General features: G+C 37.8%; 1 protein-coding gene across 4 annotated transcripts in view; it reads left to right on the top strand.

Annotated features, from left to right (window-relative positions):
• Nucleotides 1–18,644, top strand: part of LOC140199424 (collagen alpha-3(VI) chain-like) — a 196,715-nt gene that overhangs the window by 15,088 nt on the left and 162,983 nt on the right. For 3 of the 4 annotated variants that reach the window (XM_072261494.1, XM_072261495.1, XM_072261493.1), the window contains exons 2-3: nt 15,315–15,412; nt 16,636–17,244. In XM_072261494.1, coding sequence (XP_072117595.1) covers nt 15,343–15,412; nt 16,636–17,244 — 679 coding nt within the window. In that variant the 5' untranslated portion in view covers nt 15,315–15,342. The remainder of the gene's footprint in view (nt 1–15,314; nt 15,413–16,635; nt 17,245–18,644) is intronic. The other variant, XM_072261496.1, reaches the window with a different exon arrangement.

The following is an 18,644-nucleotide window of genomic DNA, read 5'->3' as shown; positions in this document are numbered from 1 at the left end:
GCTCAGGATTCTCACAATGTTATCTTTCATTGGCACCACTGGCATTTTGGAATTAGCCGAATGGGCTTTTGCTAAAAGGCCACTTGGCCAGGATTACCAAAATTTCACTGTCTCATAGTGAAGCCTTTAGTAAATAAAAATAAATTACAGCATTATTACAGAGACTATTTGATACATTTCCTGAAAAGTAAATTTGATCTTAGGGTGTTTCTATTTTAGTGCAGTGGAACTGTAGTGTCAATAATTTTGATAGTGACATGACATAAACAATTTACACGGTGTAATAGAGCCCTCTCTTAATTTATGTAGTGGATGGTGGTGTTGCCTGTAGTTAAAGGCCATGACTTTAAACACAAAGACTTCATAGAATTGTGGGTTATTTCCTGCAACTGGACTGAAGGAGGCCATTAAGAGGGAGATTACACCTGAGGCACACTTGCAACAATCCCATTTATAATTGATAAAAGGTGGGAAACTTGGTTCAGATTATAACAAATAATTAAATTTTAACTACATTCATCTGTATCCTTATGATTGGGAATTTCATCATTTAAGTGTCAACTGGCTTTATAATTACTTATGCTAATTATAACAATGTATTCCCAATAACTTTGTACCATTACCATGTTATGTTTAATTTTTATGAAACTAATAAAAAGATTGAAAAGGAAAAGAAATTTTAACTACAATAGTGGAAGGCATGAGCAAGAACATGGCCTCTTCCATTTGTTCAAGGGGTGGAGCACAGCAGCCAGATTTGGCAGGAACCTGTTATAGTAATTGACAAATCCTAATAAGGGCCTCAACTGTTACACATCCTTTGACATTTGAGCATCCACCACTGCTTGAATTTTCTCAGAACACTTGTTTAATTCTTATTTGTCAATGGTGTTACCAATGTAAGTGATACTTGGTTTAAAGAATGCACACTTGTTGTGTTGTGCTCTGAGCCCATACTCCTCTAATCTTTTTAACTTTGCCTTGAGATTTTGGTGATGTTCCTTGTCATCCTTACTGATAATATTAATGTCATCAAGGTAACACTGAGTGCCTGGGCAACCTTATAGCACCTGCTTCAGACCTTTCTCCCAGAGTACAGGGGCCGATGCTACTCCCAAAATAAGCCTATTATAGTGATAAAGCCCTTTGTGAGAACTTATGATGAGAAACACTTTGGACTCTTCATTTCTCTTCATCTGTAGGTAGGTCTCAGCTAAGTCCACATTGCTGAAGTGCTTTCCTTCAGAAAGGTTTGCAAAGATATCCTTTATTCTGGGCAGAGGGTATTGATCCACTTTCATTACTGGGTTGATGATGATCTTAAAATCACCACAGATCCAGACAGACCCATCCTTCACGGCTACTGGGACGACTAGCATTACCCATGGGCTCCACTCAACCTTGGAAAGAATTTCTACATACTCCATGTGATCTAGCTCACTAGCTACTTTATCATGTGTTACGTACCCCGTAACTGGGTTGCCAAACCAGCAGAAATGGATCACTCAGTTGGAGTCTGGATTACTAGATCTAAGAAAGTTTTATTAAAGAAACAAGCAACACAGTAATTGAAAGGATAATAAATGCAACAGTTCAGCAATAATAAACACACATGTACACAGAATTAAGATAACAGCATCAATCAAGCTCTATCGTTGTCTAGGGGTAAATGACCAAATTTCAAAGTGACACAAAAGTTCAGTCCAATTTAGTTCAGTTCACAGTAATCGTTGCCATGGTGATGGACAACGTGGGGGGAGGGAGAGAGAGAGAGAACGGGAACGGCTGATCATTCAGAAACGGCTTCCACTCACAGACCGGCGATATTGGTCACAAGCAGCTTTCGGGCGGGTCCTTTGTGATGTCACCTGAGATCACCGACTGTTACCCCTCCTCCAGATGCGGTCGATCCTCTGCAGTGAACCCGGCACCACCCAAGCGAGGGTGGACACACGCCGGGTTCCCGCTGATCGTACCTTTCCACCCTGTGCGTTTAAGGTCCAGTACTTCCCACCGACTTGTGAGAGGTGCACCGCTTCCAGGGTCTCGTTACCTCGGGTGTCGTGTGTCCTGCCTTAGCGAACCTGTCCCTTTTTATCCCCCTGCTGGGGTATTGCCTGTCCATCACTTCAAACAGTTCAGGGTTCAAAGGGGGAGCCGCTCTAGACAGCTCTCTCTCTCCCGTCCCTTCATTACACATCTCCAGATGCTGCTTCATTGTTCCTTATCTCTCCTTCCCCTGAGGATAGGTGGCAGACCAACTGCTGATGCCACTGATGCTAACCCAGGCCAGCAAACATCTTAATTTTATGTGTATTCTTGTCACACATGAATGGTATAAGGAACCATAGATGGGCTTTGTAAAATTTGGATGTAGTACTTTCATTCAACACTATTTTACCCTGATATCTTTGAGTTTTCTGATGCCATCCTTGAACCCTGCTGTGGCAGCATCTGTACCTTTCTTAATTTACTTTCAGTTGACAGGAGATTTGGCATGCAAATGGTAGCTGGGTCTCCAGTCTAGTTGTAGTTGTCTCAGCAGATCATGGCCTCTTATTGCAGGCCCTCCTCTTTTTACCTCATAAAAGCTCAATGTGGCTTGTTGATTTTTGTATTTCACTGTTACAAATGTCATTCCCACGGGGGCTATCTTTTCTCCAGTATAAGTTCTTAGTTAGATATGTACAGGCTTTAGTTCAGTATCTTTGAAATGCCATTCAAACTTATCTTATGGAATGACTGAAACAGCTGAACCAGGGTCCAATTCCATTTTAATTAATTTGCCAGTCACTTCTGATGGAAGCCATGTTGCTTGTCTATTGTTAGTTTGACATGGTAAATCTCAAGGCTACTGAGTCCTGTGTCACTCTCATTATCAGATTTTTCATCAACAACATGCAGATTAGTAATTTTCTTGACCTTTAATCTTTTTTGATACCCTGTGCAATCCATTTATTTTTATCTACCAGACGTGCTCTTTGTATGTATCCTACTTTGTTGCATTTTCTGCAAGTTTCACCTTTAACCTTGCAATGGTGTGGTGTATGTGAGTCTTTGCCACAGCAATAACTCATTTTGTTCAGTCAGGCAGACCTCCATCTTGACTCCACATTTTTGTTCACACTTTCTCTCATTCCTGACTGCAACTCAATTATACTTTGGTCTGAACTTTCTATTGATACAGTGATTTCAACTACTCTTTTAATTGCAAGTTGTATTTCAGTTAGGAGCCATTTTTGAATGCTTTCTTGTAAGATTTCACAGACTAAATGATCTCCCAATGCATCATTAAATCCATCACTGAGCTGACAATGCTCAATTTCTTCAATTCAGCCACATATGCTGAAATGTACTTCCCCTTTTTTTGATTTTGCTTATGAAACTTAAAGCATTTTGCAATCACCACTGGTTTTGATTCTAAATGTTCCTGCATTACTTTCATGATATCAGCAAAGCTCATTTCAGGTGGTTTGGTTGGAACAGTTCAACATCTATACAAGCTGTATGCCTTTTCATCCTGTGCACTCATCAGCTATCCCAGTTGCTTTAAAATATTGTTGAATTCACTCAGTATAAAATTACAAGTTATCCCTTGTGCAATTGAACGTGTCTGTCTTTCCGATGTAGCCAGTCACTTCTTTTTTAAAAAATTATAATTATTATTCCAAAGTATTCACTATCCCTTTTCTGCCTTTTTTAAAAAAAAAATGACTGTCACTCTCTCTCTCTCTCTCTCTCTCTCCCTTCCCAAAGAAGTACGTGCTGCATTTTTTAAAAAAAACTCGAACGTCTTGCTGTGCTTCAACAGGTAGGTAGTCGTCTCAGATTTGTTTAAAATTCCTTGTTGCCATTCTTATGTTTTGTAACTCTAGAAATTAATCAGAAGAAAATATGGAATGAGGAATAATGTATCTACTTCGGTTTTACTATTAGTGGGGCATGAGCATACAGTATGACATGGTGGCGTAATGCCAGACGCCATTCGCAGACTTTTACATATAACCTGTAATGCATTGTGTAATTGCTTAATCAAACAATATATTTGCGACATTAGTAAAATATTAAAGAAACAGTCCACAAAAAAGGTAAGAATTGTATTAAGTAACAGAGAACAATAGATTGTCTAGCACTCACTCACTGTGGAATTGGAGAGATCTGATGTATATCTCAGATCTCATATCCAGTGAGCTCAGATGAGGTTGAAGTAAACAGCATTAGAATAGATGAAAATGAGAAGAATAGGAAATTATCAGGCAAGCCCCTTTCTAAAATTGAATATGATGCAGGATATAAAAGCAGGCAGGGAACAAAATGGAGTCAGATGTGGGATTATATTTACTTCTGGTAATTTGCTTTGTTGATAAGTAGATTTAATTACTGATGTCTTCTTAAGTGAGGGAGAAACTTGTCAACCACTTCATTGGCTTTGCTTATGTTTGATTTTATTTCTTGAGCAAAAGACTCATATTGGGCCCAGTAATGCATGTATCCTTAAAAGGCAAAAAAACAGAAATGGAGCATATCCCAAATTTCTGGGAAAGGAGCTGCGAGATATAGACAAAAAAGAAACAATGGAAGGAATGTCATTATTATTTAGATTTAGAGGACGTCTGCTACTTGCTTCTATCAAAGTATGCCACTCAAGTTTTTATTGTGAGTTTAGCATTTTTGGATAGCAAAGAACATTTGGAAGAAATTAAACTGTTTGATTGGTGGTATTTGAGAGCAGAACTTCAAGGGAAATGCAAATATTGGCCATATCTTTCATCTGTTGTGCATATTTTTAGTCAGGTAAAGTTGCAGGATACTGCATAAGCAATCAAAATTGGAAGATTATCTGACAGTTGAGGGATTAACAATGTGACTAACAGATATTGGTTATTTTAAAATTCAATTATGTTTCTAAGGTTGGTTTAGAGTAATTTCAACAGCCTTAAAGATTATTATATTTTATTTTTAGTTCAAGTTTCCATGAACTGACTCCTGCTAGGTCATGCAATATTAAGTTTGCTTTCTCTAGCTTTGTAGCAGGCTCATGGGCTAAGATAAAATGGGATGAAAAATGTCCCTCTGCCAGTTGTTAGGTTAGGAAGAAATGAAGTTGGAACAATAACACAGAGAGCCTGACTTGAAGTAATTGGTTTAACTGTGCCCGGAAACAGGAAGTTAGGGCTTAACCATGTTGTGCTGAATTTTCTTTGCTTGGTTAATATAATTTTAATGAGTAGGGTTTTAAGATGCATTGGTAAGGATGGCTGCGATATGTAGCTCTTACAACTAATGGCATTTACAAAGCATCTGGGCAAGTATTTAAATTGCTGAGGCATTGAGGCTATGGAACTAATATGGGTAAATGGTAACACAAGTAGTTGTAATAGCTGGCATGGACATGGTTGGCTGAAGGGATTGGTTCTGTGCTACATGACTTTAACTCAGTTAAACAGAGTTCACAATTTTACAACTTTACTTGAGCACTTAGATCACCTCTGGAGATGGAACAAACATAGGCAAATGAAATTAGTATGGATGAGTGTTCATTGGTAAGCGTATAGTTCAATGTTCCCTGATGCCCTGTCAATTTACAAATAACTGATAATGATCATTAATAATAATCCTGACTATTTCTTTATCAGATAATGAAACTCTTAACTGCCAAGTCCTGAAAGAAAAGAAACTGTATTTTAGTGATACAAGAGCTTCTGCAGCTGCTGGTAATCTAGAGCAACACATACAAAATACTAGAAGAACTCAGCAGGTCAGGCTATGGAGAAGAATATGCAGTTGAGTTTCAGGCCTTCATCAGGACTAGTCGGTATTTTAATAATAATTATGTATTCATCATTCATCAGTATTTTAGAAATGATTATGAGCTAAATTTAACAGCTAAATGTTTTTAAGTGCTTGGCTAATGGAACCCAGCATGTAATTTAGATCAATTTAGTTCTCTAAAGAGAATATTGCAGAAATATTACTGGGATTCTAGATTTGAGTGCAGTTGATTTTGAAGTAATCAGACCTAGGCTGCACACAGCAAACTATAAATAAGGAAAAACATTATAAGGTCACTGAGAGGCATAAAATATTTACTGTGTTGAAGATTCATTCTGGAAATTGCATCAGTAAAATTAAAAACTAGATTCAGAGCAATTGATGAGATTGAAAGCCAGTACATCCATCCTTGCATGCTGAAGATCATGGGTATAGAGATGATGGATACACTGGTTGCCATCTTCCTAAATTTGATAAGCTTTTAACAATTTTATGCATTAGAAGTTAGCAAATATAATGTGGCTATTTAAGAACAGCAAGAGAGAGAGTAGAAGGAAACATGCATCAGTACATCCCTGAATACCGATGATTGATGACACCTCAGTAACAACTGACTACAAGTGCAGTCAGCATTTGGAGTCAGGATGAGATACTGGTAATGGGATACTTGGATAATAAGATTGGGCAATAGGGAACAGGAAACCTGAAATTTTGAAAGGGAAATCGTGTTCGAATATTTTAGGTTTGAGCAAGCAAAATAGATGAGAGTATCAAAAACACAAGAAAATCTGCAGATGCTGGAAATCCAAAGCAACACACACAAAATGCTGGAGGATCTCAGCAGGTCAGGCAGTATCTATGGAAAAGAGTAAACAGTAGACGTTTTGGGCCGAGACCCTTCATCAGGACTCTTTGAGGATATAGTGTATTTGGACCTAAAGAAGGCATTCAGTGAGGTGCTATACAAGAGACTAAACACAGTTACAGCACATTGTGTAATATATTGCTATATATTGAGATTTTGTCAAAAGACAATGAACAAAGAGAAGGAATAAACAGCTCAACTTTGGATTGGGAGGCTGTGACAAATGGGGATCTGTAGGATTCTATGACAAGGCCCCAGTTGCCCACCAACTATATCCAAGATTTAAATGAGAGCATCAAGTCTGAGATAACTAAGCTTTCTGAGGACATAACCTACATTGCTATGTAGTTTTGTGAGGATGACACAAAAGGGTTCTCCAGGAGGATGTAAGCAGGCTAAGCGAATGGACAAGGGTATGGCAATTAGAATATAACTGTAAAAATGAGAGGTGATCCGTTTCGATAGTAAGGTGGAATACTTTTAAAATAGTGAGAAATCACAATTTTTTGGTGTTCAGATGGTATGCTTGTATATGAAATACTGAATTTTATCCACTTAAATCCAATGCAAAATAATTGTGATGTTAATATAAAAATAGAGGGGATGTCCATCAGAATCAGGAGGGTGACTCAAATTTATAGAAACTCTGCTTTTATTATGCTGGTGGGTCAGTGATAAAATTGTGGTTTACATTGACTCCAATACTTTTATAGACTGACTGTAATTTGTTGCACCTTATCATTGAATTTTATCATTTGCATTTTAAGTTAATATCACTTGAATTATCTTCGAGAAGTCAGGGTAGGGTTTCTAAACATAAAATGAATTGCATCTTCCCTGCAATAAATTAGAAATCTACATCATGAAAATAAAACATTTATAGATATTTAAACTTGAGAAAATTATTACTTGAGAAAAGACTGGATCACAATGGACGGATTCTCTCCCATTGGTGTTATTAAGGATTAGTGGAGCCTGATGGTCTCCTGGATATCATGTTAGAACCCTGCCATTTTTCCATATGAGTCATTATCATTTTGCTGTACTGCATTGGCAAAAGTTGTCCCACATTTCAAAATTGGCAGGTTAAGTTCCATTATGTCCACGTGGCATCACTGTAAATGAGCTGCTAGCATTAAATATAGTTTTTGTTGAATACTTTCCATAACTCACAGTGGGTTTTAAATATGGTTTGAATCAAATACCTTTCAGGTTTGAATTTGAAAGGCAATTGTATTTATTTTTCCAGCTTTCTCTCTTTCTCTCTGGACTGTTGTTGGAGTTTAACTCCATGCAAAATAAAAACATTCCAGTACATTGTCATTCCCTGAAAATGGACAGTTGATGACATAATTTCTACAACAACTTCTGTTTTCTTCTAATGTCCACAAGTTTAGGCATTTTTGAGCAGGAGTCTCCTCACAACCAGATTAAAATTTATCACTGTAACATACATTAACTGAGGTCAAATGTAGTGGCCTAAATGAGAAACTGAACTCTAAGCCTCTTTAGCTGGATTGGCTCAGTACATCGCTTGCTAGTGCAGTCGCCCATTGAGGTAAAAGGGGAATGTAGGAAAGTTTAATGATCACTAATAACAAGGATTGTATTTTGGAACTGCAGGAGCCTATGATGCAGTACTCAGTCAAAATATCCTTTAAGTGTGGAAATTCAGGATGTTGTCTGAAGCATTATTTTGAGGATGGGCAATATTCAATTTCCGAGGAGATTTGGACCAAGCTTCAGTTGTTCTATATTACTTACGCTTCTCGTTACAGGCACATTGGAATTGGTGGGGAAAAATACTCGTGGGATACCCAAGAATTAAAAGAACAGGTCATTGATTTTGAAGGCAGTTCTAAAGCAGTGAAGTAGTCCCAAATTCTAGTCATAAATGACTCTGATTTATATTTTAAAAAGAGCAACAAAATAGGAGAGAGCATTTGAAATTACTTTAGCGGGTTTTTGTTGACTGGGTGTGGATGTGGTTGATAGTAACACTAGGGTATGGACTCCCCAAGGAGTATTCCAAAACTATAATACATGGACCGTTCATGATGTGAGCATTTCTTGAACTGTCAATGGAAAAGGAGTTCAGAAACATTGTCCTTCCATTGTATGAACACTGTATTTTGATCTCTGCCCCTGACTAATCTATTGACATAACCACCATCTAATCCTCTGTGGGGTAATCTATTTGCACAAAAAATAAAACTGCTAATCATTGAGTGATTGAATTAACCATATGTACAACTAGAACATGCTAGAATTTGGGCAACATGTGGAATGAAAAATAGAATTAGTGTTTCAAGGTGACAACTTTCTCGACTGGGTTCTGATGAGAGGTCATTAGCTTGAAAATGTATCTTGTTTCTCTCTCCAAGTATACTGCAGACCACATATATCTTACCTTTAGATTTACAATATGGCAATTTTGCTTTCATATTAGTATAAAATAATATGTAAAACACAGTGCATGTGTAATATAGAAACTTGCATTATCCCAATTAACAACTTAGGGTAGAAATGTATTCATTTTTGAATGCTCAGAATATCTGCATTTCCCTCTTCACTATACACAGTATTTCAGATTTTGTTACTTTCCTATGAAATAGGCCATTTGATCCATTATGTCTGTGTCAGTTGGCAGAGTATTCCCATTTCCCCACTAATTTTTATCTGCAATCATCTCTCCCTACATTTCCATTCACTGCCCACATTTAGAAGGTTAGATAAATACAATATGAGCAGCAGGAATGGACCATTCAGTCTTTCTGACCATATCCAGTCATTTGTTTAAATCAAACCAGATCTCTGCTTGGGTCTCTTTTTCTCTACATGCTATGAGACTATTTGCAAAGAAAATCTCTCAGGTATATTTTTGAATGCTAGAGCTGAACTGGCCTTAACATTCCATTGGGAAGTGAGTTCCAATTTTTTATTGTCTAGGTGGTGAAGTGCAAATACACGTTCTGCTTGATGATCCCAGTTAAATTTGGAGATAATAAGAAGGTATTTGTGAAATGTTTATCAAGAAGTGGTTAAAACAAACAATTTTAGACCTTCTATATAGACTTGATTGAACTAGCCTCCTAAGAGTAGGCTAGATGAAAAAGGAAAGCTGACAATAAAAAAAAGACAAATAAGTGGTTTAGAAAAAAATATTCATCAATGCTCACATAGAATTTTCGGAACACTAAACTGTCTGAAATGAGACCCAAGTTTTTTGATTTACAAGGCTAAGTGGTTTTTGGCTGTCTTCTGTCCCTGTACAATTCAACAACCATTTCTTCCCTAAATGTTCAGCTATTTCATTATGTTTCCCTTTAAATCATGGACATTAGCCAAATATAATACTGCAGGAAGCCATTAATATGTGCCATGAATGCAAACTAAATAGCTCTCAATCGTAAAAAGTATAGGACCAAAGCATGCTTTTCTTTATTGATAGAGGTGTTGGCATTTTAAAACAGCTTTAAGAATTTTTTTCAGGATAAAATACCAAAAATGTAGTTGGCAAGTGTTCTATCTGATACCTAGACAAGGAGGGTTATGTGTTTTGATTTGCTGTCTGCAGTGATTCGTTTGATCTCAGCTGGTATGGCAAAATTGTCTCCCCACTTTGCCTCTGTGACAGAGAGGTAGGAAAAGAAAAACAATAACAGTAGGATTTGCAGATGTAAATGCATCAGATTTCTGTGAATTTAGCCCATTTGGGTTATACTCTGCAGCAGCCTGTAAATGAAAGTGGGTACTCCTTTTACTCCCTTCCCCTTGTGCATACAGTGCCACTGACTTCAACTTTTGCTCAAAAACGTTCCACACTCTAACTACTCTCTACTTGAGTTGTTATCTTGAACCAATCATTATAGTTGTTTTCTATTATCAGAACGGTCCTTTGAAGTGTGATTCAATAATTTGCCTTGCTTCCAACATGGCTGCTTAATTAAGATGAGTGGAAAGCCCACATCAACAAGGCAGTATCTCAAACTATCTAACCTCCTGGTGGAGGTTAGTAGTCAGTGAAGAAATAACCTAGTGGAGAGGAAACTGGAGAGAGAAAACAATCATCTGTACTTTTATCCACATTGGATTAGGGAGTCATAGCTTATCCCTGGCAGTTTACTATGAATCCTTTTTCTCTGGTGCTCTGTTAACTGTAAAAATGTGCTTCTTTGGTGATTCTTCTCTCTGATTTTTCCCTTTTTAAATGTCAGTGGTTCATGTGGTTGAGATTTTCGTCCACTGCTCCTGTTCCTGGCTTGCCTCACATTGCCACTACAGTGTCAAAAGAGAAACCAATTCCCCAACACAGAATTGAGCAAATAGATCTTTGCCAAATGGTATTTTTGTTTCCTTTCCCATTTGGTTTGTTTCTAGTTTTCACTTAATGCTCAGTTTCCGGCCAACAGCTATAAAGACACTGTAAAATAAATGGAGGGAATCATGCTAAGCCACCGCTGTGGTTCTCACTGATATCATGAGGAAACACAGGCAATAAATATTTGTAAACTTAAAGCTGTCTTCATCCATTGGGATATGTAGGACTATGTTTGTCCATCTCAGATTTAAATACTACAACTGATTGTATTGAAACATTTTTGGAAATCTATTTTTTCTACAATTTCTAAAGTTTAAAAAATTAATTTACAACCTAATAAATTGACAGTTTTGTTTGGTATAATCCCTCGATATATTCATGGTATTTCTCTGTCAGACCAACATGTAATTGCATCCGTTACATTATTAGCCAGAAGGGCTATTTTGTTGAAATGGAAAGATGCTTCTGCTCCTAGTTTGATACAATGGTTCTCTCAGGCGATGATATGTCTTAGTTTGGAGAAAATCAGAAGTCGAACTTTTGATCCTCGATTTGATTTCGAGAAAAGGTGGGGTTCTTTTGCCCACTATTATCATCTGATTTGAGTTAATTAATATGGTTTCCTTCTGATTTTTGTTTAAATGGATTTGAGTTGGCCGATTGATGTTTTTCTTTTATGGAAGCTTGTATGACGTATCGCTCCAGGGTTGTGCTCCCAATGTCTTTTTTTCTCTTTTTTTTAGTTAGTAGGGTTTTTTTTCTCTTAGTTAGTAGGGGTTCTTTTTTCCTCTCTTTTTTTCTTTCAAAAAATATTCTTAACTCTTTATTTTTTCTTCTTATTATTGATCTATTGCTTAGCTTTGTTAATCAGTTATTTGCTACTTTAATTCTTTATTGTACATATTGACATATTGACTTGATTATCTTAATGTATTTTTGTTGATCTTTAATAATAATTAATAAAAAAGATTTTGAAAATGAAAAATAAATATTGCAACTGATAAAATATTATTTAGAATTTGCAGATGCAAATTCCAAACTAGAAAAATGGAGGGCTATGTGGAAGGGAAGGATTAGATTGATCTTAGAGTAGTTAAAAGTTTGGTACGACATCATGGGCTGAAGGGCCTGTACTATGCCATAATGTCTGATGTTCTATGTCCTCTCACTGTGTGTGTGTGTGTGTGCGCATGCCTGCATATGTAAAAAAAGTGTTTCCAAACCTCACTTCTGGAAGGTCTTGCTGTAGTTTAAGACAACAACTGCAATCTTACCAACTACCCTGCCAATACAAATAGCATATGGCGTACAGAGAGAGAGATAGCGCAAAAACAGGGCATACAGCTCACTGAGTTGGTGCTCACCACCAACCACCCATTTACACTAATCCTACAGTGTTCCCTTTATTCTTCCCCCACATTTCTTTCACATCTCCGTTGATTCCACTGTTCAACTCCACTCTGGGACAATTCACAGTGGCCAACCTGCTTGAGATTGAGATGTGGGAGGAAAGCCAGGCACCTGAAGGAAGAAAGTGAAAACTCCACACAGTTTTATGAACAGTTACTATTCTGTTCAGGACATTTTCTTCCTTTGTCATCACTTGTCCTTTGTGAAACTGCACAGAATTTAAAACAATAATAGTTGTGCTATCTTCTCTACCAGATGATTGCTTAGGAATTAAAGGGAAATCTGCAGCTAACTTCCTATTCATGCTATCACATTTTCTTCATTAATTTATCAATACAGTATTCTGGTGGGAATAAATTCTTTTGTTTATGCATGCTGTTTCCTCAGAGCTTTATTGAGCTCGTTAGACAAAACGTCCTTAATGCAAAGTTCCCTGTCTAAGTGGGCAGTTAATTTATCACCAGCAAACACCTCTATAAAAACTAAGATTCTTAAAGGAACAGATAGGGAAGATGTTGTGAAATGTAAAGTTTGAAATTATGAGATGTAATCTTAGGTTAAATGATCATCATTCTTTTTCTTTTTGCCAGGGGTTTTGAATCCTTGGAACTCTCTAACTCAGTAATTGAAGTGTGACATTGGTAAATTTTCAGATATCGAGTGAATGAGAAGATATAGTCATCGGTTGGAAAGCTGGATAACCGCACAAAGCAGCTATGTTTGTTGGGTAGCTCAAGGGGTCATATGGTCTACTCCTGTTTCCATGTCTTGTATTAGCTTGGTTATAGGAACCAGGCTTTGGCCTACAGCTTTATGGACTTAGAAATCCTCATGAAGAGCCTCGACCTGAAATGTCGACTCTTTATTCGTTTCCATAGATGCTACCTGACTGGCTGAGTCCCTGCAGAATTTTCTGTATGTTACTCTGAATTTTCCAGCATCTGCAGAATCTCGTGTGTTTTTGGATTTGCTGTTCCAGTTGTTCATGAAATAATGGTCTTTTAATTTTCTGGCACTAATAAAGATGCATACAACATTATGGCCAAAACTTCAATTTTTACCCAAACTTTTTTAACAATAGTATGCCATCAGAGTCAGATGCCTTTTGTTTTACTTTGTATTTTGCCCACTTTTCCACTTACTTTCCTTGGCTTCAGTGCATAAGAACATGAGCACATAAGAAATAGGAGCAGGAGAAGGCCATCTGGCCCGTCAAGCCTGCTCTGCCATTCAATAAGATTGTGCTATTCCCTCCCTTTAAGAAAATGGCTGCACTAATGTAGCATTTTACTGTCTCCTTCAGGATTTGATGAAGTACTGTTTGCTTATTGGAGTACCTTGTTTTCCCAACAAAAGAGTGACATTCAATATATATTAACACTCAGTGGCCACTTTGTGAGGAGTACCTAATAAAGTAGAAAGTGAGTGTATGTTCATGGTCTGCTGCTGTTGTAGCCCATCCACTTCAAGGTTCAACATGTTATGCACTTCTGCTTATCGCTGTTGTAACTCGTGATTATTTGAGTTACTGTCAGCTTCCTGTTAGTTTGAATTATTCAATCATTCTCCTCTGACCTCTCTCACTAACAAGGCACTTTTGCCCATGGAACTGCTGCTCAGTGGATATATTTTTGTTTCTCACACCGTTCTCTGCACACTCAAGAGACTGCTGAATGTGAAAATCTCAGGCGATCAGCAGTTTCTGAGATACTCAAACCACCCCGTCTGGCACCAATGATCATTCCACGGTCAAAATCACTTAGATCATTTTTCTTCCCCATTTTGATGCTTTCTCTGAACAACAACTAAATTTCTTAACTATGTCTGCATGTTTTTATACATTGAACTGCAGCCCCAAGACAGGCTGATGAGAAATTTGCATGAACGAGCAGGTGTACAGAATAAAGTGGACACTGAGTGTAACCCAGCAGGTTAAGGCTACTTCTGTAGGAAAAGAAAACAGTTAATGCTTTTGATTTGCAGCCCTTCAGTAGAACTGACATATTGAATCTGTTTGGAATATCTATTCGTGTCAATAACTGAGATTTCATCTGACGGATGGGCATGCTATTAACCCAAGTGGAAATGTCATTGTAATGTCTTGTGATTCTCATTCTGCCTGAATATTTACAACTTGCCAGCTTGGATTAGATGTCTTCATGAGAGATTGTGTGGAACATCCAAGCACTCGGGCCTAAGAGCAAACCAGTTTTAATCCCTATTGAGTAACATGCAGTGTCATTCCAGGACCAAGAATTTCATTCTTTTACAACGCAATCGGATGTTATTCCAGATTTCAGCATCTGCATCCTCTCGAAGTCAATTCTTTGGATTAATAATCCCCCCACCCAAATGAAAATCAGACCCTCGATCATCTAGTTGGGTGGTTATACAGCTGGATGTGCAAGAAATAATACTTCCTTTTACCTCTGATTTTTCTCCTGAGTTTTGCCCAGGATATTGACCTTTAATTCTTATGAGATCACTGTCAGAGTCCTGGAAGAAGAGTTTAAGTTGCAAGTGTTATCAGACCATCTCACAAAGCTGACAATACACAGCTCGGACTGACCCCTTCTTGACTTCTCTGCAAAACTAAGTGAATAATATTCAAGCAAAGAAAATTTTGATGGCTATTTTAATTAAGCTCATTTACGATTTGCAAATGACTGAATTTGTTCCATATTGCTCATATTTTAACTACCCACCCCTCCCCACACTGAGGTACATAATGATTTGTGGATACTGTGAGTATGATTTTGTATCTTCATTAACACTGATGGACAATGTTATGTCAGGAAAAGGTAATAGTATTTCTACCATGCAAACTAAGTTTGTTAAATGGATGTTTATGGTAAATGATTTCTTTGGACATTTATAAATGTAAAGGATTTATCTGATTCGGGTGCAATTTTATTTCCTGCTGACTTATGTTCATTTCCATTACAGGTCACAGGCCCAGCATATTGTTGCAAAAATGACCAAACTGCGTGTAGTGCCTTTAGTGGCACTCTTCAGCCTAATTTGCTTTACTCAAGCACAGAACGGTAAGAATTACGAAGATTCAGTAGGGTCATTTTACGGTGGTCAGCCATCCCAATGCTGATGTCTGTTGACATTAAACCCGAGTCTATATAACCTATTATTTTTCCAGAATCTTTGAAGTAATTGTTATTTTTGATAATTTAATGCTGATGGGCAACGTTACAACAGGAAATGAGAATAATATATTTTGCAATGCAAATTAAGTTTCTGCTAAATGAATGTTTGATGACAATGATTTTATTTTGAAATGATCCGGTATGATGTTTAGTGGAGAAGGATTGTAAAACAAGTGGGGAATATCTTGGGATAAATAGTTGTCCCCACCACCACCATCATTACCCACCCCTCTGTTCCTTCTCAATTATGTTCTCATCACCCTGGGAAGATGTGTTCTGGAGGCTGTTAGCCACACTTTTTTTGATGGGAAAAAGCTATAGAAGCTGATATGGGGCCAGACTGTAAAATGATTGTTTTTAGAGTTACAAGTGGAGACCTGGGAGCAGGTTTCTCCATCTCCCCTATCATTAAATTTTGCTACCCTTTGGATCTATATCCAGACGGGATAAAGTCAAAATTCATCCTTGTTGATAGTGTTGAACACAGTATATGGTCATATTGTCAGTTTATACTCTGCTTATGAAATTTAATCCACAGAGATCAATGAACTACACTTTGGAGGCAGAATACTATGTAGGTCCTACAATATGACGTGTTTAGCACTAAACACGAGGAAGGAATTTTCAGGCAGGCTTTTCTGAAGGGCCATTTTATAATAAAAATTCTGTTTATTTCATCTGTCTTTACATTTGATTGTTTGAAGGCATACATTATTAAGGTTTCAGGGGAATCTTCCACAAGAACAAAGAATTCCTTGGAGCGACCTAAACCCTCCACACTTGCCTCCTCCCTTAGCTGGGAGGTGTGGGAGGGAAAACAGGGGAGGGATCAAGAGTTTGGGAACTAGAGGAAGATGGGGAGGGAAGGTGAGAATTTAAGATTTTGGGAGTGGGAGAAAGGTGGGAAGGAGGGAGGGTGAGGGATCATGGGCTTCGGAGCTGGAAGGAGATGAACTGAGCACAAAACCTTGGGCAGTTTAACCTTGCAAAGAAAACATCAAACAGATCTGTAATAACATTCTGTAACAGTGCAGAATAACATTGTCAGTGTTTAGAAAATAAATGCCTCAACATTTAAGACAGTGCTAAACAGCTTTTCTTTCTTAAAGATGACAGAACAATTGCTGCTGACATAGTCTTTCTAGTGGATGCCTCTTGGAGCATCGGCCAGGAAAATTTCCAATATGTGCGGGAGTTTCTGTTCAGGGTTATAAAGGCTTTTGATATTGGAGAAAACAGATTTCGTATTGGCCTGGTGCAGTACACTGAAAAGCCTCGAGCAGAATTCCATTTAAATACATATTTTGCGAAGCAGGACATCCTATTTCACATATGGAACATGTCTTATAAGGGGGGTGGCACAAAAACTGGACTAGCTCTAGAGTATCTAATCAAGGAGCAGCTCACTAAAGCCAACGGGAGTAGAGCGGATGAAGGCGTGCCACAGATTGTAATAGTTTTAACAGACGGACGCTCTCAGGATGACGTAATCCCCGCGTCTGAGTCACTTAAGTCAGCCAATGCCTTAATTTTTGCTATTGGAGTTCAGCAAGCAGTTGAATGGGAACTAAAGGAGATTGCGAGTGCACCTCACGAGAGGTTTGTTTACCACCTCGATGACTTTGCCGCACTCGAGGGCATTGTAAACGACTTAGTGATGAGTCTGCACATGGCTGCAGCGCACCTATTATCTGATGGGATAATAAAAGACACTACAGGTAAAGAGTTAGCTGGTAACACTGCTCCTTTGCTTACCCTACTCAATTTTTTTTAAATGGAAGGGAAAAACATATGCACATGTTCCCTGATGGTTCAGTCGTTAAGGGCACGATTTATTAAGAGACTGAACTATACAGACCAGAAAGATCCCAGATTTGATCCATTGGTCTGTGTTGAGTTAGCTGATCTCAGCCAGGGATCCAGTAAGGGTGCAACAATTGGCCTCAGCACCCTGGGCTAGGGAGGGGCGGAAAATCAGCATAGCCTCCCGCTCCTGATTGCTCAACTGGTGGCACCTGGTGAAGAGTGGCCAAGCAAGTGTGGGTGGCGAGACTCTGCATGAACCAGCGTTTGATGTCCGGACTTTCACACAGAAATGGCCACTCGGGCAAGGTACCAGAGGATTTCCTTTGCTCTACAAGGAGTCTGAGCCATCAGGAAGGGAGAAAAATTGGAGTGGGACAAAAATAAAATCAAACTTTAACATAGATTCTGATTTTGTGATACCTCTCAAATGAATTGGATTCTTAAATGAATAAGCAAAGAGCAGACCTACTATAGAATAAATGTCCTACTAACATCACTGGCCCTCATTACTGTATGTGTTTTTAATTAAACACCTATTATGCATCTATATCAGTGGCATGCTACAAATTAATAACCTATCACAACTAAAATGCACTGCCAGTGTCAGAGCCAGGAAGCAGAGATACCATCAGTTTCCTTATAGTAGCTTGAGAAAAGTGACCTGCCTTTCTGTATACAATAGTTATTTTCAAGAAATATACAATATTTGGACTCTAGACTGGAATCTTAATGAGGGATTTTGCCAGAATTATATGGGAAAGATCAGCAGGGTTTTGGCCATGTGACATTTACAAAACCGAAAATTAATGTTCAGGTGAGTTAACTGTTAGCTGGAGAGAATCATTTCACCATTTATATTGGGAAAACTTTGAGTGTGACAAATGTTGGAAGTAATCTCCCTAATGGGGTTTGGAAGGTTTAAAAATAAAAATAGAATTAGTGCAGGTCAAACTGAATTGCATGAAGGGTGATTTAAGGAAAGAGATGGATGAGATTCAATGAATTGAGTAAAGTTTTACATTCTGATGTTTTTGTTATATTTTTTAATTTGATTTCCTAATCATGGAAAGCTTCTACATTCCAAAGTAAAATCAAGAGAGTGGGAAAACCAAACAGAATTCAGGTACTATCAGAAAGAAATAAAGGAAAATTGACAACCAAGGTCTCTTCTTTTTCTTGGTCCTGCCTTAAATCTGTTCATGAGGTTTATTTTGGTAAAATCAAAGAAATTTAGTTTTACATACCTTAAGCAGGCACACCACACCAACAGCTGTATTTGCTTGAGATATCAAAATGCTCAATTGCAGCAGAC

This window comes from Mobula birostris, chromosome 6, assembly GCF_030028105.1.
Source record: "Mobula birostris isolate sMobBir1 chromosome 6, sMobBir1.hap1, whole genome shotgun sequence".
In the NCBI taxonomy this organism is placed as follows: domain Eukaryota; kingdom Metazoa; phylum Chordata; class Chondrichthyes; order Myliobatiformes; family Myliobatidae; genus Mobula; species Mobula birostris.
Note: the sequence above shows the minus strand (reverse complement) of the source record. Positions and strands in the feature narration are given on the sequence as shown.